The sequence below is a fragment of the Tenrec ecaudatus genome, chromosome 1 (assembly GCF_050624435.1).
Source record: "Tenrec ecaudatus isolate mTenEca1 chromosome 1, mTenEca1.hap1, whole genome shotgun sequence".
Lineage (NCBI taxonomy): Eukaryota > Metazoa > Chordata > Mammalia > Afrosoricida > Tenrecidae > Tenrec > Tenrec ecaudatus.
In genome coordinates, this window is record NC_134530.1 from 239,497,214 (window position 1) to 239,524,210 (window position 26,997).

Here is a 26,997-nt window from a genome sequence, read left to right on the forward strand (position 1 = left end):
GGAATTGTTATGACGTGTCCATCTGAGTTGTCGTAAGCCAGTCATCTCTTTAACGCTTAGGGGGTATTTAACTCCCAGTTGTTTTTCAAAAATATTTTTAAATGATAGTAAAATATGTATAAAATGAAACTTGTTGTACTAACTATTCTAAAGTAAACCACTCAGTACCATTAATTGCATACAAGGAATCCTGGTGGCATAGTGGATTGAACATTGTGCTTGCAGCCTGAGGCTGATGGCTTCAATCCAACAGCTGCTCTGTGGAAGAAAGACATGTCAGTCTGCTCCTATAAAGGTTTACAGCCTTGGAGACCTTAGGGAGCAGTTCTACTCTGTCTTGTGTGGTCACTGTGAGCCAGACTCTACTTTCAAGGCAATCAGTTTGGTTTTTGGTTTTTAAAATTACACTCACAATGCAATACAACCATCATCTCTATTTGTTTCCAAAATGTTTTCATCACTCAAATAGAAATCTTGTACCTCCCAAGCCATAACTCCCCCTTTCTCCTCTCCTGTAAGCCTTGCTGGTGACCTCTAATCGAATGTTTCTTGTTATAGATAAATCATATACTTATAAGTGGGATCAACCAATATTTGTCCTTTTGTGTCTGACCTAGTTCACTCAGCATTATGCTTTCAAGGTTTATGTATGTGGCAGCAGGTGCCAGAATGTCATTTCTCTTTTTAATATTGGTATCATTTTTAAAATTTATTTTTTTAATTAGAGGCTCATACAACTCTTATCACAATCCATAAATACATCAGTTATGTAAAGCACATTTGTGCATTCATTGTCCTCATCATTCTCAAAACATTTGCTCTCCACTTAAGCCCCTGACATCAGGTGCTCATTTTTCCCCTCCTTCCCCGCTCCCCCTTCCTTCCCTCATGAACCCTTGATAATTTATAAATTATTATTTTGTCACATCTTTCCCTGTCCGATATCTCCCTTCACCCAATTTTCTGTTGTCCGTCCCCCAGGGAGGAGGTCACATGCAGATCCTTGTAATGGGTACCCCCTTTCCAACCCACTCTCCCCCTGCCCTTTCTGTATCACCACTCACACCACTGGTCCTGAAGGGATCATCCATCCTGGATTCCCTGGATTTCCAGTTCCTATCTGTACCAGTGTACATCCTCTGGTCTAGCCAGACTTGCAAGGGAGAATTCAGACATGATAGTGGGGTGTGGGGGGGAAATCATTTAGGAACTAGAAGAAGGTTGTATTGTTCATTGTTGCTACATGGCACCCTGACTGGCTCATCTCCTCCCTGAGATCCTTCTGTAAGGCGGTGTCCAGTGGCCTACAAATTGGCTTTGGGTCTCCACTCCGCACTCCCCCCTCATTCACTATGGTAAGATGTTACTTCTCTTTGTGACAAAAATACCATCCTATTATGTAACTTTCTGAACTTTTGTTTATCTGTTATTTTGTTTATCTTTTGTTTGTCCATCTGTTGATAAACATTTAGGTTGTCTTTGCCTTTTAACACCCAGGGACTCCAAAGTCTCCTTTTTACACCTGGGTCATATGAGAGTAAGCCAGTGTATCAGCAAATCTATTGAACCCAAGAGTAGTTTTCTGAGACAGATCCAACAGAATTTGGCACTTCTCCTGAGACTGATAGTTACAAACTAAAGAGCAGTGTGTTAGTCTGGGTACTTTAGAGAAACAAGTCCACAGAAACTCGTGTATAAGAGAGTTTTATATCAAATTTAAGTGTGCATCAAGAAAATATCCCAACTCAGTGCTGCCAGAGCCAAGTCCAACATTAACCCATATGTCCAACACCAATCCACGAAGTCCTCCTCCATCTCACAAAACAGATGCAATGATGCCGACTGCAGGAGGAAAGTAGAGTCAAGAATGTGTAAGCATTTCAGTGCTGGCAGAGGTCTCCACTTGGCTGCTACAGCACCCAGGCCTGCATCAGGTAAGGCTCATGTGGCTTCTCCTTGGGGATGTTTTGCAGGAAGTGAGCTTTGCCAGCTGAAGCAGGGAACTGGGTAAGGCAGCTGCACCCTGGTCCAACCATCAGAAAGCAAGAGACCCGAGAACTAGAAAGGCGAGGCTCACTAAGCCATTTATCTCTCCGCCCTTTAATTAACCCCACATGTGTTTATCATCCAGGTGGGCACATAAAACTAACTCAAGCAGAGAGAAGGGCCAGGTCTGTTTATTCTGGAAGGTAAAGAAAATGAGGCTTCTCAACCACAAAATGTTAGGCACTAATGCAGGCTTGTGGCCCTTGAGAAAAATTCCTGGTCATTGTTGGGTCCAGTTTGTTATTCATAATTGAGGAGACAGGAAACCCCGATTTTAAAGATGAACAGAATTTAAATGTAAGCGGCTTCTCGGTGACAGACTAACATGGCATGGCACCCTGGCGTGTCTGGAGACTGGCAATGCTCGGGTGTTCTCAGGGCATGCGGCAGACTCGTGTCATACAGAATGGGGTGGACATGGCACTGCACAGGAAGCACACTGAGGGTCACAGAATACAAACAAGACATGCCGTGCAACGGTCGGATTGGTGTGTTTGTGGGGCCTTGACATTGTTAGAGGTGGTTAAGAGACAGGACACGAAAGCTTAGACTGGAGAACAGAATTGTTTATGCTTCACACTCACATTGCTAGAAAAAGTATGTCAAGCTAAGTCAGGGTTGGTGATTTCTACTCTTCATCCCCTGTCTCCTCAAGGGCAGACAGTGTCTCTCTCAGCCCTAGATGGAGGTGCTCTGGTCCCAGCCACTCATCCTTGCAGACACGAGGGGACTGAGGTTGGGAAATGTTGATGCCAAAAGATGAGACCTATAGATAAAAAGCCCTTCCGGTGAGTGCTCACGTTTGAAACAGGTGACACCACCTTGTTTCCTGAAAGCGAGGAGGACGTCAAGCACTTCAAAGGACTACGGTCTTTAGGATGGATTGCATTGGGTCCACAGCCAATGCTCACGGAAGCGACCATCAGCAAAGCAAACAGCATATTGCAATAGCCGCATCTGCTGCACAAAACGCCTCCAAGCTGTTAAAAGGGCAAAGGTACCAGTCTGACAGCTAAGATGTGCCTGACCCAGGCCATTGTATTGTCAGTGGCCTTATATGCATGTGGAAGTTGGATATTGCATGAGGAAGATCATAGAAAAATTTATGATGAAGAATACTGAAGGTGCCATGGACTGCCGGAAGAACAAATTATTCTTGGAAGAAACAGAGCCAGGATGCTCTTGAGACTTAAGGATGGTGAGACTTTGTCTGATGTACTTGGGACATGTCACCGGGAGACACCAGTCCCTCTAGAAGGACAACATGCTCAGTCAAGTGCAGGGACCGTGAAAAAGAGGAAGACCTTTAATCAGATGAACTGCACAGTGGCTGTAACAATAGGCTCAAACATAACCATTGGGAAGGGCTGCAGGACTGGGCAGTGCTTCAAACGGTCGCTATGAGTTGGAACTGAGGTGGAACAAGCAACTCCAACAAAAGAGCTGCTATCAAGTTGATTGAAATTAATGACGCCCCCATGTGTGTCGGAGGAGAACTGAGCTCTAGATGGGTTTCTGAAGTAGACAGCCAGGCCTTTCTTTTCGTTGTTGTACCAGTAGAGAGACTTTATTTTGCTAAGACGGCAACCTAGAAAACCCTATGGGATCAATTCGACTCTGTCACACAGGGCCGCGGTGAGTAATCATTGACAATAGCAGTGCCTAACTAAACACAAGTCCTGGTTAAACTTCGGCCTTAATGCAATCAAACAAGAGTTACCAATCCAACATGTTTTGTGTGTACATTTTGGCGATACCAGTGCCATTTGCCATGCCAAACACCGCCCACCCATACTTGCTGCCAAACCCTTATTCTTTTACTACTTAAATATGGGTGGAGGTGAGCCTAGACATGATATAGCTGGTGAAAAGGTGGAATTTAAAAGAGAAAAAGACGTAGTGACTGCGGCAGGTCCAGACAGTATTATTTCTGTCAGACTGTTCGCTCTGGCATGACTAATGGCGGTGGTATTACTGAACTGTACACACATACAATGTGGGGTTGCTAACTGTTGTTCCATTTTGTCCTGGCCAGGAGTTAACCATGAGTTATGTTTAGTGACATACTGTTAGTATTCGATTCCTGCAATTGCCCTTTAGCAGTTTCTTCTCCTGTGGATGGCTCTATATGATACTGACACCAAAACCTACTGCCATCGAGTCAATTCCACTTCATAATGACCCTGTAGAGGGTCTCTGTACCTCCTTTGGGACACAGAGAGGTGCTCGTGGTCATCAGCCAAGCGTTAACCTTTTGCCCATCTGTGGGCCCCACTTCTGGAGATCGCCTGACATATTGTACACTTTGCATCCTTTCACATTCTAAGGGGCCACTGTCCAAGACCTGTTCCCACTTGTCCTCCATTTTAATTTCCTTTCACTCATCACAAAATGTCGCCTGAGTCAAAGTTTGGGCACAATGATTGGCACCTATTTGACCACATGTATTAGACGCATAAAGAGCTTTTTAATACTTTGGGATACTTCTTGGAGGCATTTTAACATGTTGAACGTGCGTGCTGGTCCCATCCCCTGCAGCATCATCCTTATATTAGAAGTGAATCAAGCTGACAGGCCCACAGAGCAAGCCTGAGGAGCAGACTGTGGGAGGACCCTAGTACACAGAGGAAATGAGTGCGGGGTTATATGTAGGGTGTAGTTACTGGAAGACTATGGAGGTGGCAAGGGAGCTCTCCTGGTGCAGTGGTTCTGGCCTGGGCTGCTGGTTGAAACCACCCGCTGCTCTGCAGGAGAAAGATGGGGCTTTGTACTTCTGTACTTCTGTAAAGAGTGACCGTCTCAGACACTCACAGGGCTGAGCGGCCCTGTCCTGTAGGGTTGCTATGAGTCCTAGTCTGTATGGACTAGATGCAAGTGAGTCCACTGCTGTTGTTGTTGTTATTGTTATGGTGAAGGACTAGATGGTAGGGCTTTCATTGTTGGTACAGGTGATGGCAGACTTCCTCTTGAAGCTCTCTGGCTCACTTCTAACAGTCACATTAGTAATAACAATGACAACCACCACAAATGGGCGATAAGTTTGTTTGACACACAAAGGGATGCAAAGGGACCTTTGTAAGCCCTTCTTTGTTTGGGGCTGTGCTGATCTCCCAAGGCCAGCTGACCTCTGTGAGGCCTCTGTCAGGGAAGAGGGCACAGCTGCCCCCCCAACCCCCACTGGGGAATTGAAAAAGCGCAGTGAACTCCAGAGTCATTAGGCACTCCCTCTGAACAAGAAAAAAGGGACTTGGTATTGAGGCTTATGGTCCAGTAGCATCTGTGTTAGGCTCACTGTTGCAGCTGCCTCTCACCCAGCTGCCCCTCACCCAATGCTTGAGAAAGAGCAGACTGTTGAAAAGAACCACGAGAACAGCACCCTCACCATCGGGTCAGCGCTGCCTCCCAGAGAGCCAGGGTGTCAGAGGAGGACGCGGTCAGCGCTGCCTCCCAGAGAGCCAGGGTGTCAGAGGAGGACGCGCTCCACCGGTTTCTTCTTCTTTAGATAAAGCGTTGCTGTATTTTCAATGGAAGTACATATAGCAAAATAGGATCCGAGCCAACCATTTCTACACAAATTGTGCAATGACTTTGGTTACATTGTCTATGTTGTATCCACATTCTCATAATTTCCCTAGCGGTTGCTCCTTCCCCTCAACCTGGTCTCTCACTCTCCCAATCTTCTTGTCTGTGCTTTATAGAGTATGTGTTGATCGGTTGGTCACATATAGATGTGTGTGTTTTAAGTGTAGTACATGAAGCTGATATTCAATACTTTATGAGTTAACCCACTATTTAATTAAGAGGATAGTTTTAATTCACAGAGTGACTACTATCCAAGGGAGGATTGCCAAACTGACTACCTATAATTTTTTGCGTGTGCCGTGTTTCAGTATACATTCATTAGTGTTTAATTTAAAAAGTCTCTGTAGTTAGTTGTTAACAACAAAAGCGGTGTTTCACCAGCCCAGCTTTCATGTATCTGTACAGCGACAGGGCTGTGACTATGCTGATCCTCCTTGGGAACCTTTAGATGCCCTCCAGCCAGCGCTGTCGTCGTTACCCAACGACAGTGATGCTTCAGGTAATGTGGCATCCTCTGCATGTGCTCCAAGCACACACTGTTCCCCTTGAGGATGCAGGTGCTTTTATAGCTTTGGATTTTATCAAATTTACTGGTCCTTTAGTGAAAATATTGAGCGAATCAGCATCTGTGAACATATACCAGTAACATTTTTAAAAAATGAAGCCTTTCAGAGAAAAATTTTAAACGGGTCTGCCCATTTACTGTAATGTTGTTAACAATTTTGTAATTCAATATAGACAGATTTTACAAAACAATTTTGTTAATGTAAGAACTACTACTTTATGTAATTGAAAAGTGTATTTTTCACATATTAGTGCAATTAGTTTTGATGACAAACGACAGTAAGGCTTTTGCCTGGTATGGGAGGAGGTCCATGGGCCGGGGTGGGGACTCTGTCAATTACTGTCCTTGGTGACATCAAGTGACTCCACTGATCTCAAGACAGTAATCTTGAAGATTCCTCCAGTCCCAACTCGTCCAGGAAGTCTGGGTTGTTAGAAGTTTCTGTTCTGTTTCACATTTTTCTTCCTTCCTGTCAGGATCCATCCTTGCGGCCTTGATCCGCATGTCCCGAATGCGAGTGGTTGCACCATGTGGTCTCGGGGAAGAGTAGGCTGTGGTCCATGTAGACAAGGAGTTCCCTCCCTGTTTCTTGCATTTCCTTCTTTCTCTGCTGCTCCAGACGGGTAGAGGCCAATAGTTGTATCTGAACACCTCCCCGCCCCCACTTTTGTTTGATGCTCCACCAAAGTCCCATGTGAAATATGTTGCTGTTGTTGTTCGGGGCCACTGAGTCCAGTTCCGACTCACGGCTAACCTAGCTGAAACAGAACAAATCATGAGCCATTGCTCAGCCACTCTGTCAATCGATCTCACTGCCCTTCTGCTTTCCGAAGCAAGCGTGAAGCCCTTCTCCAGGACTCGTCCCTCCTGATAGCGCAGCTCCAGCATGTGAAATGGAGTTTCAGTGTGCTTGCCTCTAAGCAGCATTTCTTGATGTACGTCTTCTAAGACAGATTTTGTTTGTTCTTCCCAGTCCATGGTGCTCACAGCATGCTTTGCCAGCACCATAGTTCAAGTGCATTGATTTCTCTTCAGGCTTCCTTATTCATTGTCTCAACTTTCACCTGCATATGAGACCATTGAAAATGCCAGGCTTTGGGTGAGGCAGACTTTACTCCTCAAGTTAACATGCAAATCCTTCCTCTTTAACACTTCAAAAAGGTTCTGTGCCACAGATTTACATAATGCAGTGCCTTGTTTGATCTCTGGACTGCTGCGCCCGTGACCACTGAGCGTGGACACAAGCAAGATGAGATTCTTGACTGCTTCAAACGTTTTGCCATTTAACATGCTGTTACCTATTGGCCCACCTGTAAGGATTTGGGTTTTCTTTACACTGAGTAATTCATGCTGAAGGCTCCAATAGGCTATGAGGCAGCTTCAAAATGTTTATGGAAAAGGGGAATTGATTACAAGGATCTACATATAACCGCCTCCCTAGGGGACAGACAACAGAAAATGGGTGAAGGGACAGTGTAAGACATGACAAAATAATAGTAATTTACAAATTATCAGGGGTTCATAAGGGAGAGAGGGTGAGAGAGGGAGAGGAAAAATGAGGAGCTGATACCGAGGGCTCAAGGAGAAGGCAAATGTTCTGAAAATGATGAGGGCGACCAATGTACAAATGTGCTGGACGCAATGGATGGATGGATGGATTGTGATAAGAGTTGTACAAGCCCCCAATAAAATGATGTAAAAATAAAGTTTATGGAAAGCTTTAATCAAAAGATAATGAGAAAGTTACACATGTGAAAATAAAACCGTTTTATTGTGAATTAGGCGAAATTTTATAGAATAGATCATCAGTTGTACATTCAATATATTCATACACATTTTGTTTCAAGTCTTGCATTGCCATCTATCAATGTGACATGGCTTGATCCCACTTACCCCAGTGTTTCCTGTTTCTATTGCTCCTTCTTTCTTAACCCTCTGAACATTGTCCTCTTGCTTATAAATGGCTGCTTATTCTAACACAGGGGTGAGTTCAGTTCCAAAACGGAAGGGTAACTAAGGACCATCGTCTCTGGGTTCCATCCTTCTCTGATTAAGAAGCTTAGTCTCGTTTATGATTTTGCACTCTGTTTCACATTTTCTTCCCACTCAATCCAGACCTTCTAAAGTGGTCTTTTGTCAGTGAACTTCGTGGTGGGAGCTGGTTCGTAGAGACTGATGTTGGCCTGGTCTAATTGTCCATTGGACTAATTGTTTCCACGTGTCTTTCCATTTTCATCACTCGTCTTTCCTCTGGATGGGGAGAGACACCATGCCTGTGGTTTTACATGGCTGCTCATGAGCCTTTAAGGTCCTAGTCCCTACTTCCCCCAAAAGAATGGAGAATATTTGCTTCGCGAACTATATTATGCCAATTGACCTCCGTTTCCCCTGGAGCTACGGTCCTGATCATCCAGACCCAGAGACTCAGTCCCTCAAGGGTTGGTTTATACGCCTTAGAAGTTTTCAGAACGTTGTGCCCTGTATGCTCCACCACATTCAGGGATATGGTTGTAGCAAAGGCAACTACACACACACAACTAGCCTATGTCAAATCTATGTATAATCATGGATATATGCTCTCTCTCCTTCCCACACCTGGTCAGCCTGCATGTGTATGCAGGCATCTACTCATAGATCTCCACAATTGCAGGATTGTATATTTAACAGTATTAGCCTCTGTAGCCTTCAATTCTTGCAAATCTCCCAGTGCTTTCTCCTACCTCCATCATTTTTTGCCTTTTGCACATTTCCACAAAATTTTGAAGTTCCCTCATATAGTTAATGAACTATATAGCATGTAAATAAGCCCAGTTATTCTATAAGGCTATGGCCCCTGAATCTACAAATCAATAAAGTTAAATTCTGTTAGGTTAATGGCTGTCTAAGAAGTATTTTTTACTGTAACTCTTGTTTATATATGAGGAAGCTTCAAAAAGTCCATGGAAAAATCTCATGATCTTTTAGTTCCATTTGTTTAAGAACTTTTTGAAGCTCCCTCTTGTGTACATGAATATGTAAATATATATGTATGTTCATATGAATATATATATAATTCATTGCTGTTGGTTGCTCTTAACTTATGTTTGGCATAAACCCCCCAAACCAAACTCACTACCATCCAGTCCATTTTGGCTCACGTTGCTGTCATTGTTAGGCACCGTTCAGTCAGTTCTGGCTCTACCTAGCCTGTGCTCAACAGAAGAAAACACCTGCTATTCTGCACCAGCCTTACACGTGTTCTGATGTTTGAGCCCATTGTTGCAGCTACTGTGTCAATCCATCTTGTCGAAGGTCATCCACTTTTTCGCCACCCCTCTACATGTCGGATGTATGCAAGACCAAGTCTTGCCATCCTTGCCTCTGAGGAGCATTCTGGCTATACTTCTACCGAGACAGATCTGTTTGTCCTTTTGACAGTCCATGTTACTTCCAATCTTCTTCACCAGCACTGTAAGGCAAATGTGTTGATCCTTCTTCAGTCTTCCTTATTCACTGTCCAACTTTCACATGCACATGGCGTGATTGGAAATACCATGGCTTGTGTCAGGCACGTCTTCGTCTTCAAAGTCACATCTTTGTTTTTCAGCACTTTAAATGAGTGGAGCAAATTTACCCTGTGATCTCTTGACTGCTGCTTTTCATGAACATTGATTGTGGATCCAAGCATGACTCGTAGCAACCCTGTATGACTAAAGATTAAGAATATAGCAAGCCTCTATGACTAACATTAAATTTTTGTAAAAAGCATAGATCTTCATCTTTCTCCCCTGGAGCTGCTGGTAGGCTTGGACTGTGGACCTTGCAGTTAAGCAGCCCAATGTTTAGCCAACCGTGCCACTCAGACTCCTTAAACAAGCCTCAATCTTTGCTAAATGAGGACAACCGGGCGTCATTCTCGGTGCCTCTGTTACTCCTCCTTGCCCTCTCTGGGTCTAAATGTCATATCCATGCAGTGGCCCTGCATCTCCTCAAGTACTCCTGAAGGAGTTGGGTGCTGAGTAGCTGACCCCTGAGGGGGCTGCCGGAACAAGAACACTTTCTCCATCTTAATCCCTTCCAGGCACGATTGCTCTCAGGCTTTGCGCCCTTGGGGAAAGGTTGTCCCTGTTTTTGGCATGGAAATAGCTATTCCTGATTACAAGGAAGAGAAAAGTCCTCTCACCAGAATGCCAGTGCCAACTGACAAGCTATCTTGTGGCTTTGTCTTAACGTTGCTTGGTTTCTTCGAGTTGGAACACCAGAGATGGCTCAGAAATTCATGCTACTCAGCCACCTCAGCTGCACCTCAGTGGCCTCCTTTGAAAATGTACTCAGCAGGGTACTTTGTTTTTCCACTGGCTGCTTTCTGCCTCGAAGGGAGGCCATTCCTGAGTCTGCTGTCAAAAGGCAAGCATTGGATTAGCACCAAGAAGCCCTGGGAATCATTTAAATCAAGCCTCTGAATCATGGCTTTCCCCACAGCTACTTGGCTTCACAGGGACACCAGGCTCTGATGACATAATATGCCTATGAGAAAGCATTTTGTGAAACATAAAGTCCTTTAAGTCCCCCGAAGACCCACGTGGTTAAAGTTAACATTCGTCACAAGATAAAACCCCAAACTCACTGCCATTGTGTCAGTTCCCACTTATAGAGACCCTAGAGGACAGCATAGAACTGCCCTGTGGGGCTTCCAAGGCTCTAGCGCTCTAACTCTCTACGGGAGTAGAAGGGAGTAGAAAGCCTCATCTTTCTCCCATGGAGCAGCTGCATGGTGATTTCGAACTGCTGACATTGTGGTCACCAGTGCAACTTATAACAAAAGCTTGAAAAGAACCACCAAACAACACAGCCTTTTTTGGATTCTGTCTCTAGGTGACCGCATGTGTTACAGAGTCAAACTGCTCCACAGCATTTTTCTGGGCTGTGCTCTTTATGGAAGCAGCTTTTGGGGCATTTCTCCCATGGTTCCACTTGGTGGGCTGAACCGCCAACCTTTAGATTAGCAGCTGAGCTCCTTAACCATCTGCCATATTCAGGGCCTCCTTCAGTGACTCAGCTGTTTGAGAAAAGAATGAATTCTCTTCTTCTTTGTGCCATTTACTGATCACCTCATATGGCAGGAGGACTTTTCTTGCATGTGGGTTGTGGCACAGGGATAGGAGGAAGACATTTCAGCCCCTGTGCTCTTAGGACACTTCTAACGGTCCCCTCTCCCAGTGACAGCCGGTGCTTTGAGCGTCCTGGCTAGGATCTCCTGCTGGGGCGCCTGCCCAAGCACTAAAATAAATGTGTGCAGAGAGCTCCTCTCCCCCCTCAGGGACCCCAAGGCCAGTGCTTCCGGAACACAGTAACATAGCTGGCTCCCTACTGAAAGGAATTTTCACGTGCAGGGAACTGAGACCAAGTTTTCCTGGTCAGCATTGCCCTTAGGAAAGGTGTTCTCAGCCCAGTGTCCCATGGGTGCTGGGTTGTAGAATGTACCTGGACAATCACTGAGGGTGCTGTTCTTGGGAGCTCTCGAGTCCATTCTGGTTTGGAGCAACTCCACGTGACCGAGTCGGCTGTCATTGTTACAAGAGCGGGTCACCTGGTGGTGCTCCCCGAGAAAGTGCTAGGTGGGCTCAAACCACCAACCTTTGGGTTGGCAGCCAAGCCTTTAACCATTTGTGCCATTGCAGTAGTTCACTTGGAGTTAACTCGAGGGCAACTAGTTCAGGATGGTATCTGCTGTGGACATTCCATCTGACTTCATAACACATTATGAAGCATTGGCTTCCCTCACAGAACTTTTGTTTAGTAAGTGCTTTTTAAGAAATGTCACTCTCTTGGGACTAACTGGAAGCCTTGATCTTATTGTGTTTGTACACGTTTTCTCTGATAAAAGACAATAAGGAAGTGTGCAGAAATCATCTGAATTTTGACAGCTCTTCCCACCGAAAAAAGAGAAAATCGAGTGATCAGGCAGACCCTGAACATCCATAAAGAGAAGAAACCCACTAGAAACCCACTTTCTTTTAAGAATTCTCTTTCTTCAAAATGCAGTGCCTCTCCCTCTGCTGGGGTATGTAATATGTAGGGACTAGCTGGCTTAACTCTTTGGATTCCCTGGAGGCCTGTTTTCTCTCCCCATCTCCCTATGAGCAGACTGAAATTTGAGTACCTGATCGCCCCACTACACAGCTGTGAGTGGTAGGGCTGTGAGATAGTTAGTTTATTGTGCCAGCCTGGCCGATAAACACGTGGGATTAGTTGAAGGGTGGAGAGATAAATGGCTCGGCGAGCCTCGCCTTTCTTGTCTCTCTCTCTCTCTCTCTCTCTCTCTCTCTCTCTCTCTCTCTCTCTCTCTCTCTCTCTCTCTCTCTCTCTCTCTCTCTCTCTCTCTCTCTCTCTCTCTCTCTCTCTCTCTCTCTCTCACACATCATCGGGCCAGTGTGCGGCTACCTTGCTTGTTCTGTGCCTCAATTTACAGGCTACACTACCTGTGGGACACTTACCCTGTGGACTGTGTTGGTGTAATTTGAGGACCCTTTAAGACCTGCTTCACCATACATTTGGAATTTACATCTCTTGAGCTGGGGACTGACTGTTGGTGACCTACCTTGTAGTTTGCTGCCTGTGCCGGGATAGCCTGGATCTCTCTACAGAGGACTACCTGGCGGCCCTCAAGACTTGAAGGGACTGCCAGTGCCTCAAAACTGTCTCACAGAAGTGAGTCACACTGAGCCATTTGTATTGCTTTATAATTTAACTGTTCATTTCTTGTATTATATATCTATCTGTATATAATTTAACTCTTCATTTCTTGTATTATATATCTATCTTTATAAATATATATCTAACCTTATTACCAATCTGGTTTTGCCTCTCTAGAGAACCCTGTCTAACACAGGCTGGCTCTCAATTCAATTAAGAAAAACATGTGTGCAAGAATTTTTAAGTTCTTAGCAATGGTCTCGTTCTACCGTGGTCAGTCTTATACTAACCAATGGCTTTCCTTCTACCCTACATGGTGGCTTGACCTTGAAGAACGAAAGCTGCTTAGCACCCAAGTGAACGTAGTTTTTTAAAGTGAGCATAACACTTTTGGCACAGGTCCAGGACTCGTTCAGGCCATGGTTCATCTGCATTCCTATAATTCCTGTATGTTCCCATATCTTAATTGCCCATAGCTGCCTTGCCAAAGCAAACAGGATGAGGGAAGAGCACACACCCTTCATGAGTACATCTACCAACCCAGAGAAGGCTCAATCCTTTGACTTGCCCATAGTCTTTGCGGGGTGCTAAGTGGTTATCCTTGGAAATGTTAATAAGGGGATGGCTCTTCCCAGACAAGTTTCGCTGACTATTCTAATGAAGTCCCTGAGTGGCACAAACAGTTAAAGGCTCAACTACTATAGCAGGAAGGTTTGTGATCCTAACCGATCCTGAGGCACCTCTGAAACAAGGCCTGGTGTTCTGTTTCAGAAAGAAACCCAATGGAACAATGCTACTCCGCACATACGGAGTCATCGTGAGTTGGAATGACACTGGGACAACACACAGCAACACCAAAACCCCTTGGTGGCACAAATGGCTTACACTTGGCTGAAGAGTTGGGCTGCTAATCGCAAGTTCAGTGGTTCAAACCTCTCAGCTGCTTGCGGCGAGTAACCTTGCTGTGAGTCGGCAGGGACTCAATGTTAATGACCGATAATCGAAATGCTGGCTATTTGAGCCCAGCTACACGGTGGCTGGGTGGTTTTGTTCCTTGCTGGGCATGGGGTCCGCATGAGTCGAAGGCTGACTAGACCACCGTTCACAACGACTGCGTAGGCGTGAGGCCGTCCGTCCTTGTGCTTTCATTCCTACCGCAGTGATTCACCGCCCGGGGAGACTGCGTGTTGGCTGTGTTTGCCTGCCTTCTCTCAAACGGGATAATCCAGACCATCTATTCCTCTTCATATTTACTCACTCCCAAGGCCTGCATTTAATACGTTGTAATAACAGCCCATGCCACTGGGATAAATTGGTACACAGCTTGCAATCCTAGCAGGGTGTGCCTTGCCGCTCATTAACTTAGCTTTAGGGCAGAGCAGCAAATCATCACAGAGCCGCAAAGTAATTAGGTGATTGCTTTACAGAAAAACTAGGCCACAAGCGAGGAGCTTATGGAAAACACAAAGAGAAGCTTACCGTACAAGACACGCATTGGCCATTATATGCATCGCTGCTATAATGTTGGAGAGATTAGAGAAAGATTTTCAGGCTAGTAAGAAGACGCTATGCCCATTAAGCATGTCAAAGTCAACACCAATCATTGCAAGCTGCAGGGAAAGTGGAGTCCCTTCTGGAGAGGAGAAGGCTGAGATTTGTTTATCCTGGGATAAGAAGCTATGAGCCGCAGTGGACTCGGTGGCAGTTGGCAAGGATAAAGAAGGGTTTCTGGGTCTTGCTGAGCAAGAATGGCCAAGGCTGGCCCTCATGTCGCCAAATACATCAGCCCTCACTTTCTCACCCTGTGAAACGGGATCAAGAAGGCATTTGCTTCTAGTCTGTGGAGAGGATAGCATATAGGCTAATTCATTGATGTAATGAGCACATGTTCGCTTCCTTCTGAGCTTGACTGAAGCTTTGCTGAGTACACGAATAGTTGCCTGGAGTGCTGTGTCATGGGTTGGGCTGGTTGAACTTTCAAAACATGTCCAACACCAAGCAAATCCTACCCGCTGCCTTCCAGTCAATTGTAGCTCAGGGCAGCCCATGTGTTACAGAGTAGAACGGCTCCATGGGGTTGCCTTGGCTCTAATCTTTATGGAAACCCTTCTTCCAGGGTGTTGTTGGCTAGGCCGGAACCACCAACCTCTAGGTTAATAGCTGAGAGAGAATCACCCCCAACAACTAGAGACTCTTGAAGCACCACCAGTGGATGGAAAACATGACTGTTTTGCCTGTTGGGTGACCTCAAGCCAAAAGATGCAGCTTGAAGGGAACGAGCACATGGGGCGAAGAAAGGACAGAGGACAGAGAGAATACAAGCTGAGACGAGCGCCGAGCAAGGTTGCTTCAGTGGTTTGTCGCAACCGCAAGAGGACACACTGCCCCTGTGTCTCAATCGTGCCCCATCTGTGTGCACCTGGGGTTTCAGGAGGCTTCTGATAGTCCTCGGAATTAGCCACCAGCCTCTCAGCAGCAGCAGCAGCAGCCAGCCCGGCCTGGCCCTGCCAGCACTCACTGCTTTGAATGCACAACACCCTGGGTCTTGTCGCTGCTGGAGATTTGGGCTCGGACTCAGGATGACCCCGTGTGTGTGTCAGAGAAGATCGGTAGCATGGATGTTTCAGAATTAGGTCCCCGGGACTTTCTTCTGAGGCAGGACCCACTTTCTGACTTTGTGCGTAGCAGCCAAGTGTGTTCCAGTATTGTTTGCATGGCCCTGGGGACTCTGAGGTGGAACAACAACGGTCGCTATTTAGGTTGAGTCGGGGTGGGGGGGGGGGGGAGCTTGAGCATATTAGTTTCCTCCTGCCCTTGAGAACAAAGTATCCCACAGCAGATGGCTTTCAAGGACAAGAGTGTTTTATCTCTCAGTTCGGGGGCCAGCAGTGTGGAGGCAAAGTGCTTCAGAAGGCTCGGGAGGAATACCCTGGCTTGTCCCCTCTCCTGGCAGCCTTTGGCGTGGAGCTGTGGCATCGCTCTGCCATCCCTGATCAATCTTCGCTCTGTCTCTCACTCTGGGTTTCTCCTCCTCTTTGGATATTGGGATTAGACTCCACCTACTGTTATCATTTAACTGATAACACCAGCAAAAACCCACTTTCCAAGCAAGGTTGTCTTCAGAGGTACAAGGGCTAAGGCTTCAGCATCCATTTTCGGGATGAGGCCGTGGCAGGGGGTGGAGTGCGGGCAAAATTCAATCCTTGATGGTGATGGAAACGTTGGAACAGAAACTAGAAATCCCATATCCCCCAGAGTTCAAGAAAACCCACCACAGCAGGCCAGCCCCCCACCCCCCTCATTTTCCTTTATATCCACCGTGTAAAAAGGGGTCCAAATGCTTTTGCTGACAGTACACACCGTCTCCCATAGCAGTCAGATGAAGGCCAAGTCACATAAGCTGATGCTGACCCAATTAGAGTCTCACTTGCCAAGGGCACGTCAAGTCTGACACAGTCCCCCCTCTCCGAGACTCCCGCTTCCAATCACACTGGCGGCGGGGCGGCCTTACAGTTAATAGGAGGAACGACTGGAGAGAAACGCAGAAACCACTGCCGATGAGCTGTTTACTTCTCAGTCATTTTGTGTTAAATTGCTGTGACATGAATGTCAGCAGTGCTTGGGATGTGGCAGTGAAATAAAATCCATACCCAGGGTGCCAAGACAAATTTCAGAAAACCCAGAACACAATTGTCTTGGTTGCTTGCTTGCTGGTTGTGCCGGCACACACACAACTAGGAATGGGCGCAGGGCCTTGCAATCATTGGGTGGGTGGCTTATCTCACCAGGCCCTCGAGACTGACTAATGAAGCCCAAATGACTTCCCTCAACCTAGTGGATGTCAGGAATGAGGGACCACTGCATCCATTAAGCGTGTCAAAAGTCTATACCAATCACTGAAAGGCTGCAGGCACAGTGCAGCCGTTTCTGGAAAGAGGATGTCGTCATGGTGGGTTCTGTTCAGTCAAAGGTCTTGGGTGCCCCTGGGGCGAAAGAGCAAGTCAGGTGTGATGGGAACACAAGGCCTTGGGCAATACTGGTGTTAACCAATTCTGGGAGTGACCCCAGGAGGCCTGGTGGTGTAGTGGTTCAAACCACCAACTGCTCCTCGGGAGAAAGATGAGGGTTTCTAATCTGGTAAAGAGTTAAGTCAGGTCTCAGAAACCCACAAGGGAAGGTCTACCCTGGCCTCTGGGGTCGCTGTGGGTCAGAGTCAACCAGATGGCAATGAGTTTGGTTTTGTGGTTTGAGTGAGGGTCCCCAATCTCCAAATCAGTCACAATAGTAAGACTTGAATAAAATTTTCTTTAGTTTTATCACAATGTCAAACTGATCCGGAGTTAAGCAGGTACTGCTTCTCTGAAGTCACTCCTTGCACCCATGCTGTAATGGTCATGCTGCTATCTCTGCCAGGGCTAATGCCCACAACCTTGACCTTGAAGCAGAAGGCAGGGTCTTCGAATGAAAAGCCTCAGGCTTGTGAATGAACGGCCATGCTCACCTGAGAGCTGTTCCATGTTCCTTGATTTTAATTCCTTTTATCTGTAACATAGGGGTGAGGAGCTGATGGTTCATGGGGATGAGAGGGCAGAAGTATTGGACTAACATTGTCAAGGTCACTGATTCAAATGTACCAGACGATCCTCAGCACAAAGAGGAGGCTTTCTGTTCCTGTAAAGATCCACTGCCTTGGAAACTCTGTGGGCCGGCTTGGAGTTGCACTCGACTCTGTGGCAATGGGTTGGGGTTTAGCATGGGCTGCGTAAGAGGAGAAGGAGATGAAATGGCACGGTATGCATTTGCTGTGAGATCAGGGTGCGTTCGTTAAGATGGGGCGGGGGTGATGAACATGCATTCCTCATTACCGGCTAACTCATGACACTGAGAAACAGAAAGGGCCATCTGACCAAGTTCACTGTGGTTAGACCATTGCCTAGAGCAGATATTCTCAAGCTTGAGTCTCAATACAGGATCATCAAGTAGGTCTAGCATGCTGCTTAGTAATAATTCTATTAATCAAACCCCTTGCCCATGAAGTGATTCTGAGGCAAGTAGTGAGTTAAATTTCATCTAATATATAATCCCTAGAGAGATTTGTGAGGAACCCTGGTAGTGCTAATCAGAGAGTTGAGTTTGACCCCACCAGCCGAGTTCCCCGGGAGGAAGACATGACCGTCTGCTTACGTGAAGATTACATCTTTGGAAACCCTACAGCCAGGACTATTCTGCTCTGTAGGGTCTCATCTCAATAGGGATGGGTTGGGTTTGGTTTCTGTTTTTAGTGGGATTTGGAGGCATCCTCGGGTAGTGCCAATGGTTCATGGACTCAGTTGCTAACCCAAAGACTGGTGGTTCCACCCTCCCTAGAGGAACCTCAGAAGAAAGACCTGGCCATCTACTTCTGAACAACTAGCTACGACAAACCCAATGGAGCACAGTTCTACACCCACACACAAGGGCCCACCACGAGTTACAGTTGATGAGACAGCAAGTGTTCTGCTTTGGGTATGAGGGTGAGTTAGAGGAGATCAAGGATTTCTGGTATCTCTATCCTAGAACAGCTTCAAAGCAAGAGTGACATCAGGACAGATCTGAAGGAGCACTGGGAGGCCATCTAGCCTATCTGCCCCAGACCCAGGAAACCCTCCTGTATCTTACTGGAGCCCTTGAAATATTTGAAGTCCCCTATAGGCGTTGATGTCTACTGCTCTTCTCCTCCCTAGGCCAGTTCCTCTAAGGCGGTTTCTGCTTTATGACTGGGCTAGAATGAGCTCAAGAGTGTTGAAAAGCCCATCCAGGCAAGTTACTAGGCCGTCAGCTGCTGGGACCCAGATAGCAGTACTTTAAAAGCTCTCCAGGTGATTGAAATAACACAGAGCAGAAACTGGTGCCAACCCCAGAGGGATTCTAGGTTTCCATTTCTGGTTCTCGTGTGACTTAAATTTCTTCTTTTCTCTGTTTCACTCTTACATTTTTTTCCAGGTGTGATGCCCAAAGAAGGGTCTATAGGCTCTTTTGTCTTTATGATTTTCTTTGTGTGTGTTTTTTTTAACCTTTGTGTAAGTGGCTTTCAATGTATAGGGGAACTGAAAGTCACCCAACGAGTTTGTTAAAGTGAAGATCCTCCAATCCCACCCCACTGTCTGAGAAATACTGCTATATAGGATCCATCCTTGTTGTTAGTTGCCACAGAGTGGGCCCTGACCGATGGGGTCCCATGCACCATGAAATGAAAGACGACCTGGTCGGCGGCTATCTCCATGATGGGTCGATGTGATTGACAGGATTTCCACTGGCTGGTTTTGTCAGAATTTAATGTTCAGGCTTAGCCTAGTCCTTCCAGGTAAACATGTTCTGCATTGAGTCACCCACAAGCTGGAGATAGACAGTGGCTGGGCCAAAGGAGCATAGGCTGGGCATTGACCCTGGGCTTCTTGCGCATAAGCCTGACCCACCATGGCTCCTTCCTCTCCACAAAGGGCAGAGAAATTGTACCACGTAGAGCGGTTCTGAGGTGCTGCGACACCCCAAGCTACCTCTGCTCATCTCCTCTTCTAACTAAATCAGCCAGCCAGTGTGTCAGACAGGGTTCTCTAGATAGACAAAACCAGATACATATACATGAAAGTTCTGTCTCCAAGTATCTCCAAGTAGGCATGGAAGGAAGGCCAAATGGCCACTTGGTAGCTTTAATGTAGAATGAAGAGGTTGGGGTGGGGTGGGCAGGAAGGGGTCTTTATGAATGGAAATTTGTGCTAGGCATGGTGCTCAAACTTTCCATCTGCATTCTCTTGTAGTCCCGATGACACAATTCAATATATGAGGGAATTGGCCTGTATAGGGGCATTGGTAGTCCAGTGGTAGACTTCTCACATGGGAAACCAGGGGTTACTTGCTGGGCAATGCACCTCACCTCTCTGTCAATGGAGGCTTGAGTAATCACACAGAGGACAAAACAGGCCCAGAGACGTAGGCTGGTTTTGTCTTGGAACTCAGAAAGCCATCTACATCTTCACCCCATGGTGATCCTATAATCATACATGGTTATGGCAGGGCTGGCTACAGAATTTGTGGAGTCCCTTGTTCAAAATAAAAATGTGTTCCTCTGTTCACAAACCAGGGGTAAATGCTTTTAAATGTACACAAAATAGAAAATGTTCATCTTTTCCTATGATCTCTCTCTTGAAATATCCTTGCTTTGTCCTTGCCTCCTGGTGTTATTAAAGGGAACCCTGCTTGCCCACTGGTCAAGCATTGAGCTGCTAATCAGAAGGTTGGCAGCACTTGGAAGCCACCGCTGCTCCATGGGAAAAAGACTGCTTCCCTCCATATTTACCACCTTGGAAACCCGATGGGGCAGGTGTCCTGTGCGTGACAGGATCCCTTTGAGTTGGAATCAACTTGATGGCACTGCTTTTGGTTTTGGTGGTGGTGGTTTTATTTATGTTTGTCTTGTGGTGCCATGTTCCCTTGGGCATAGGGGTCCTTGTGGGATACATGGAGTATGTATATGTTTGGCCTGGAATATACAGCCCACCATCTATTGGATTAAATTCTTTTCTCCACCAGCCTCAGACTGAAGACAGGTTGAGCTAGGCATCTCCCTTTCTATAGTGCCACAGGCTCGTTCTGTAGGATTACAACCTGTGTCCTGGAGCATGCTCAGTAATTGGATTAGAAGTGGGTACTTTAATCAATGTGCCCACCAAACTTGGGTCACAACTGCTAACCTTAGGTGGAAACAGCTGCCACTGTAGCACCCTAAAACAGCAGCACCCCAATACAGCTTGCCTCTGAACCTCCCCAGGGATGGAAGGTCATATTGGGCATTGGGTGGGCTATTGGATTGGAGCGACCAGAGCGGAAGGAACAGGAGCCGATTGACATCCTGGTGAGGCAGGAGGTGGGACTGTGCTAGAGTCCAGGTGCCCAGCCCCCCTGCTTGTGCTCCACTATCTTATCAGACGTCACTTACAAAGCACAGAGTCCAAGGTGAAATGATGAAGGATGCCAAAATGGCGAGTGAGCTCTGGGATGTGGGATACCAAAGAACTACCAGAAAAGATTTCGAAGCCCAAGGCGCCTATGGGAGAGCCCAGCAGTAAGAGAAGGAGCATTCCTCCACCCGCTATCTTCAACAGATGGCAGGCCCACGCAGACTCTCTTAAAGGCTATTTGTGATCAGTGCTCTCACGAGGCTTTCTGTACCCTGTCATTCTGGAAATCAAAATGCTGGATTTCTTGCCCCCCTCCCATATACTTCCCCCTTCACCCAAGTAGGGATGTGTGGCTGAGAAGAGGGACACCCCTCACCTACTTATACCAGGGAATCTTCCATGTGCAAGATTTTCCCTGCAAGGAAGTTCTGTGTGGAAAGCATGGCAGAAGGAGCTGGCCCTGCTCTCTGAGTGGTGGTGGTATGAAATCCAAGGCGCTTCAGGAAAATCTGTTTGATGGAACGAAAAAAGCGCATCAGAAACCGTGAGGCAGGGGTGAGCCTGGCTGGGCATGTGGGCAAGTTGGACACGGTGAAGCCCAAGTACCTGGCAGGGGAAGAGCAACTCGCCCTGGATTGACAGAGGACTTGAGGGAGAACTCCCAGTGCAGAGGAGGAATGAGTTCTTAGAGAAAGCAGAGGGAAAATCTCCCTCCCTCCAAGGCTAAGTGGGTGGACTAGGCTTGCATAAGCCATTAAAAACCTAGTCTGCAGCTCTGGCACCTTGAGCTCAGAGAAGGGACCTGCTGCTGCGTCTCATCTGTGTCTCAACTGGGTGTAGATGGGTCTGTTTGCCGTCCGTTCCCCACACTATATTCCCATCTGTTGGTCACAACTACCCAAAGCGATTTTCTTTCCCCTCTCTCTTTTTGTTTTTAAAATCCAGAGATAATTTGGCACGTTGTTCAAGTTTTTCAGCCAGGCAGGGGGCTCATGACCCATAACAGATGTCAGCAGGGGATGGCTATGACTGACCTCTGGCAGTGGCTGCCAGCAATTCAGTCACCAGTCTTTATGTAAGCCTCTGACTTGCATGCTGGTGCTGTTTCATCCAGGCCTGGTTTCTTCCCTGTGTTTCCAGGGCAGAGTGGGATGACTGCTGGGCTCTGCTCAGCGGTCAATCTACCTTGCAGATAAACAGCTTCTACTTATGAAACAAGAAAGAGAAACAAGCCAATAAAGAACCAGGCAGTTGCACCTTCAGGGTTGGACTGGCTTGAGGGCTATTTGCCGAGGTACGGAGAGCAGAGCAGCTGCGCGCAACTGCCAAGCTGTGCTTGTGAATCTTCTCAGATTCCCTCTTCATGGTTCAGAAGTCTGGGGGCAGGGTGGTTGGACGGTGTGCTTAGGAGAAGAAGAAACAAAATGGGCCTCATGGGCTGAAGCAGCCATTAAAAAATATTAAGTAACGAGTGTATGGGCAGGAGACCAAGAAGTGGAGGGGGAAATGGTCTCAAGTTTATTAAACACAAAGGAGAATCAAAATAAATCTCAAGAGCGCTCATTTACAAATGTGGCGAAGGACGAGATTGGGGCAGGTGGGTGTGAGAGGTGGATCTGCGCCGAAGTCGAGCGGGCTAGAAGGGAAGGGAAATAATGATCGCGATGTTTACTCTTCCGAAGAACTGGAAACACGCTTTAAGTAGCTTTGCTACTTAGCATGCTCTTTCAGAGGACGTGTAAAGTCTGGTTGTCTAATGATGAGGCGCCACAAAGATGCACGCTGACACGTGGTTTATAGACAATCCTGGCCTAGTGAGAGGCTCTGAGAAGGCAGAGAAACTGGCCTCAGCTCTGAGCTGGCTTTGAGTATTTATTCCTTTGCAGTAGCTACGGTGCTATTGGTAGGTGTCCCAGTGATGTAGCGGTTATACATTGGGTTGCAACCCACCTGGTCGCAGTTCAAAACCACCAACAGCTCTGCAGGGGAAAGATGGGCTTTCTACTCTCATATACAGTTACTTCTTGAAGACCTGCAATGGGTCACCAAGAGTCAGCATTGACTCAATGGCAGCGAGTTTGATTTTTGGTTTGGTGCTCGTGGTACTGGTTGCCATTGGGTCAACTCTACCTCACAGAGACCTCACCTGTGTGAGAGTAGAATCTTGATTCAAAGGGGTTTCTTGGCTATTACCTTCATGGGTCTAGATCAGTGGTTCTCAGCCTTACAAATGCTATGACCCTTTAATACAGTTCCTCATGTTGTGGTGCCCCCCCCCAACATAAAATTATTTCATTGCTACTTCACTGTAATTTTGCTACTGTTATTAATTGGGAGACCCCTGTGAAAGGGTCGTTTGACTCCCAAAGGGGTCGCGACTCACAGGTTGAGAACCGCTGTTCTAGATGGACAGGATTTTCTTTTGAGATGCCTCTGGGTGTCTTTGAACCTCCAGTTGACATCTGAGTACATTAATCACCTGAGTATATAAAACACCCGTGCTACCTAGTTGTTGCGTGTCCTCGAGTGGAATCCCACTTGTACCAAGCCCAAGTGATCGAGAGAAGCTGCCCCATGCGTTTTTTTCTAGGGCGTAATCTTCATGCGAGCAGATCGGCAGGCCTTTTCTCCTCTCGTGAGAGTTGCTATTGCATTAGAACAGCTGACCTTGCAGTTAGCAGCCAATGGCTTAGCAGCCAGGCCACCGGTGCTCCCTGTCTGGCTATGGTAGGTGGCTCACAAACTTTTCTGCTTGTATAGATGTTTGTCATCTTGAAAAACTGTTCCTCATTCTTTCATAGCACATAGTGGGAAGGTCAGCCCCATGTCTGCGTGAATGCTTTCTTCTCTCCCAAGCCTGAATATTTTGGATTTTTGTTTGTTTGTTTCTGAGACTTTTGGTTTCGTAGACTCACAAGGCCCTGGTTCACACGTAGTTGTTTTAATATGTGTTGAGTGCCAAGTGTCTACTAGCCATCAAGCAGAGTGTGGCATGGAATTCGCTGCTTCCCCAGGAGCTTGCTGTCTGAGCGTTACAGGAATGGGGAGAGACCTGGGGAAACAGCGCAGGGCTATCAAGATGAGCGCATGCTGGTGTGGACCTAGCAATCTTTCCAGTGGTATCTCCAAGGCACAGGCTTCCCAAGAGATCACAAAAGGTAGCTATTTCTATTTTAAGGATGGCTTCTTTATTTCATAAGAAGTTAGTCTCGCCAGCAGCTAGATGCCCGTGTCTGTCAGACTCTGTTGGCGATCAGCTCTACGTTTGGCGAACTCCATGTGTGTAGCAGCCTGGGTCTAGTGTGTGCAGGAACAAGAAAGACTTGGCAAAGAGCCTGTCTGCCCTCAAGATTCTTAAAGTTTTATGAGGGGAATAATCCAAATAGATAGTATAAATAAATCAGATAATACAGAAGTAATACACATGTTTTTTTTTTACCAAAACAAACGGAATGCCTATGTTGTAATGAAGCTGCATGAATGAAGAGAGGGTAGAAAGTAAGGAGACCATCAGAGTTGGATGAAACTTTCAAGAACAGTGAAAGCAAACTGGGCAGGAGGGTTTGCAAGGGGATCATAGCAACACACTTGTATGAAGTGCCTTGTCTACTCTTGTTGCTAGGCGCCATCGAATCGATTTGATTCATGGCAACCATAGCACAACCGAGCCAAGACTGCCCAGTCCATCACTGTCCTCACAATTATTGTTACGTTTGAGCCCATTGATGCTAACTCTGTAAATCCAGCTCCTTGAGGGCTTCCTATTTTGGGGCAGCCCTCTACTTTATGAAGCATGATGTTCTTTTCCCACAACTTATCTCTCCTGATGTCTAAAGTATGTGAGAAAAAGCCTACTCCAGCTACATGAATATGACATATGAAAACATGGAGGTGGACTAGGATCTACTTTGGTCTTTAGCTAGCCATGTTGGAAAGCTATGGTGGTGCACCACCACACCAGTTGCTGTTGAATCAGCTCTGACTCACATCAACCCCATGTATGTAGAACACACAGAGGAGACCCGTGCCCCACAGGGCTTTCAATGACTGTTTTCTGAAATAGGTTCCCAGGTGTTTCTTTTGAGATACAACCAACTTCATTCAAAGCTCCAATCTTTCAGGTAGCAGCCAAGTCCATTAAGCATGCGTACCACCCAGGGACCCCTGAAAGAGATTATAGGAATCTGAAATGTTAGTATGAGCTTGAAATTGTCCAGTATGAACTGCCTCTCTATATTCTTCATCTGGTATAGCCAATATATGGAAATTGTTTTGTTTGTCGAAAATTTTTTTTTTTACCATAGCTTGGGTAGAGAATGCATTAGTCCTATGAGTGTGAAAATCTGGAAGCCAAAAAAGATGTAATACATGAGCCTGAATAGAGTAGGGTACTGGATGCCAAACTTTCAAGGAAAAAAAATACATAGGCAAACTGCTTGCCATTAGGAGCTATTTTCTTGGCACATCTGATTACAATGCATGCTGGCCTGACAGCTTTCCTTAGGCATCAACTGTCATGAACTTGTTCCAAATCATAACCATCTAGGATTTTCCACCACTCTGTCAACTTTCAAAGGAGAGGGTTAACTGCGTGCCCTCAAAGGGAGTTGGAAATGGTTTGTTAATCTCTATTAATCTGCTATTCCTGTAACCAAATGCACATGTTTGTTCTTTTCTTTCTTTCTTCCCCAACCCCCTCTCTCCAACCTCCTACCCCAGTTAAATTGCTAATGGTATTAAATTGGTCCTTGGAAACGAAACCGTCCTGTAGATAGTTCCCTTCTGGTTTCCTGGGACTGTCTCGTGCTGCGGTCTTTTTTTGCGAGAACAATGGGTTTTTATCATTTTCAACGATTGCCCTAACTTTTTACAGATGCCATCCCACCGACGTTCTACAGACCCTACTTCAGAATTGTCCGATTCGATGTCTCTGCGATGGAGAAGAATGCTTCCAATCTGGTGAAAGCGGAGTTCCGAGTCTTCCGTTTGCAGAATCCCAAAGCCAGGGTGCCTGAGCAACGGATAGAACTGTATCAGGTAACTTGTCCTTGGGTTGTTTGAGCCAGTTGGTGACCTCCAGGTAAAAGACGTTCTACTGGCTTAGTGTTTTTGCCCCCTTCACTTAGTTGATACAAGAGCCTTTAGGCTGTAGCAGTGAACCTCTGGCACACCTTGTCCAGTCGTATGAATGGCCGGAGGAGCTCCAGTGAGAAGACTTCAAGCCAGAAATTCCCCATTCTAGAAAATCAGCAAATGGCGGCCTAATTCCAACCTTAGGAGAGAAGTCAGCTGACCCTCCTTTACTTGTCCTGCAGCTGTCCCTTTCTCTGTTTGTTTCTTTTACCTTCCTTCCTATTGTCTTCTTCCTCCCTGGCTTTGCTGCTTCCTGTCTCTTCACTAGCCATATCCAGTTTTCCTTTCTCCTCTGATTCTACTCGTTCTGGATCAATTTAACACCCCCCCCCCACACACACACACATCTTCCTTTCCTCCATTATTTCTGGAAGCTTTATAACGACTTCTCTGACATCTGTAAGTAGGCAGCTGTGTCATGATAATGATGGTGATGACGGTGAAGACCACATTACTAAGGTGACAGATATTCACAAACCTTTCTATATTACTCAGGTGAGGTCTACCAAGCAGTAGCATCAACAGCACCTGTGAGAAATACAGAAATTTGGCTTCTAACCCAGAACTAACAAGTCAGAATCTATATTTTAACATGATTTGGATGTATCATGTAAATGCCTTGAGTCGGGGGAGGGACGTAACTGTATAAATGTGACTGACCCAAACCAAAACTCACTACCAGCAGGTCAACTCTGCTTCATAGTGGCTCTATAACAGACTTGATCTGACCCCCAGGATTTTCAAGGCTGTGAACCTTCCCAGAAGCAAACTGCCACAGCTTTCTACCATGGGGCAGATCCTCTGGCTCATAAGCACGTACTTTAACCAGGGTGCCACTAAGAATCCTCAAGTCTACTCGGATCCAAGGCAACCCTGTATGTGTCAGGGTAGTTCTGTTCCCCATAGTGTTTTCAGTGGCTGAGTTTTTTCAGAAGAAGATCAGCAGGTTTGTTTGTTTATTTGTTTTCAAGAGGTGACCCTGGGTAGACTCAAACCTCCAACTTTTCAGTTAGGAGCTGAGCACCATCTGTAATCCTGCCTCCCTCAGGGACTCAGTTA

General features: G+C 46.4%; 1 protein-coding gene across 3 annotated transcripts in view; it reads left to right on the forward strand.

Moving 5' to 3' along the window:
- TGFB2 (transforming growth factor beta 2) overlaps positions 1–26,997 on the forward strand; it is a 106,217-nt gene that overhangs the window by 41,745 nt on the left and 37,475 nt on the right. For all 3 annotated transcript variants that reach the window (XM_075530437.1, XM_075530420.1, XM_075530428.1), the window contains one exon: positions 25,679–25,842. In XM_075530437.1, coding sequence (XP_075386552.1) covers positions 25,679–25,842 — 164 coding nt within the window. The remainder of the gene's footprint in view (positions 1–25,678; positions 25,843–26,997) is intronic.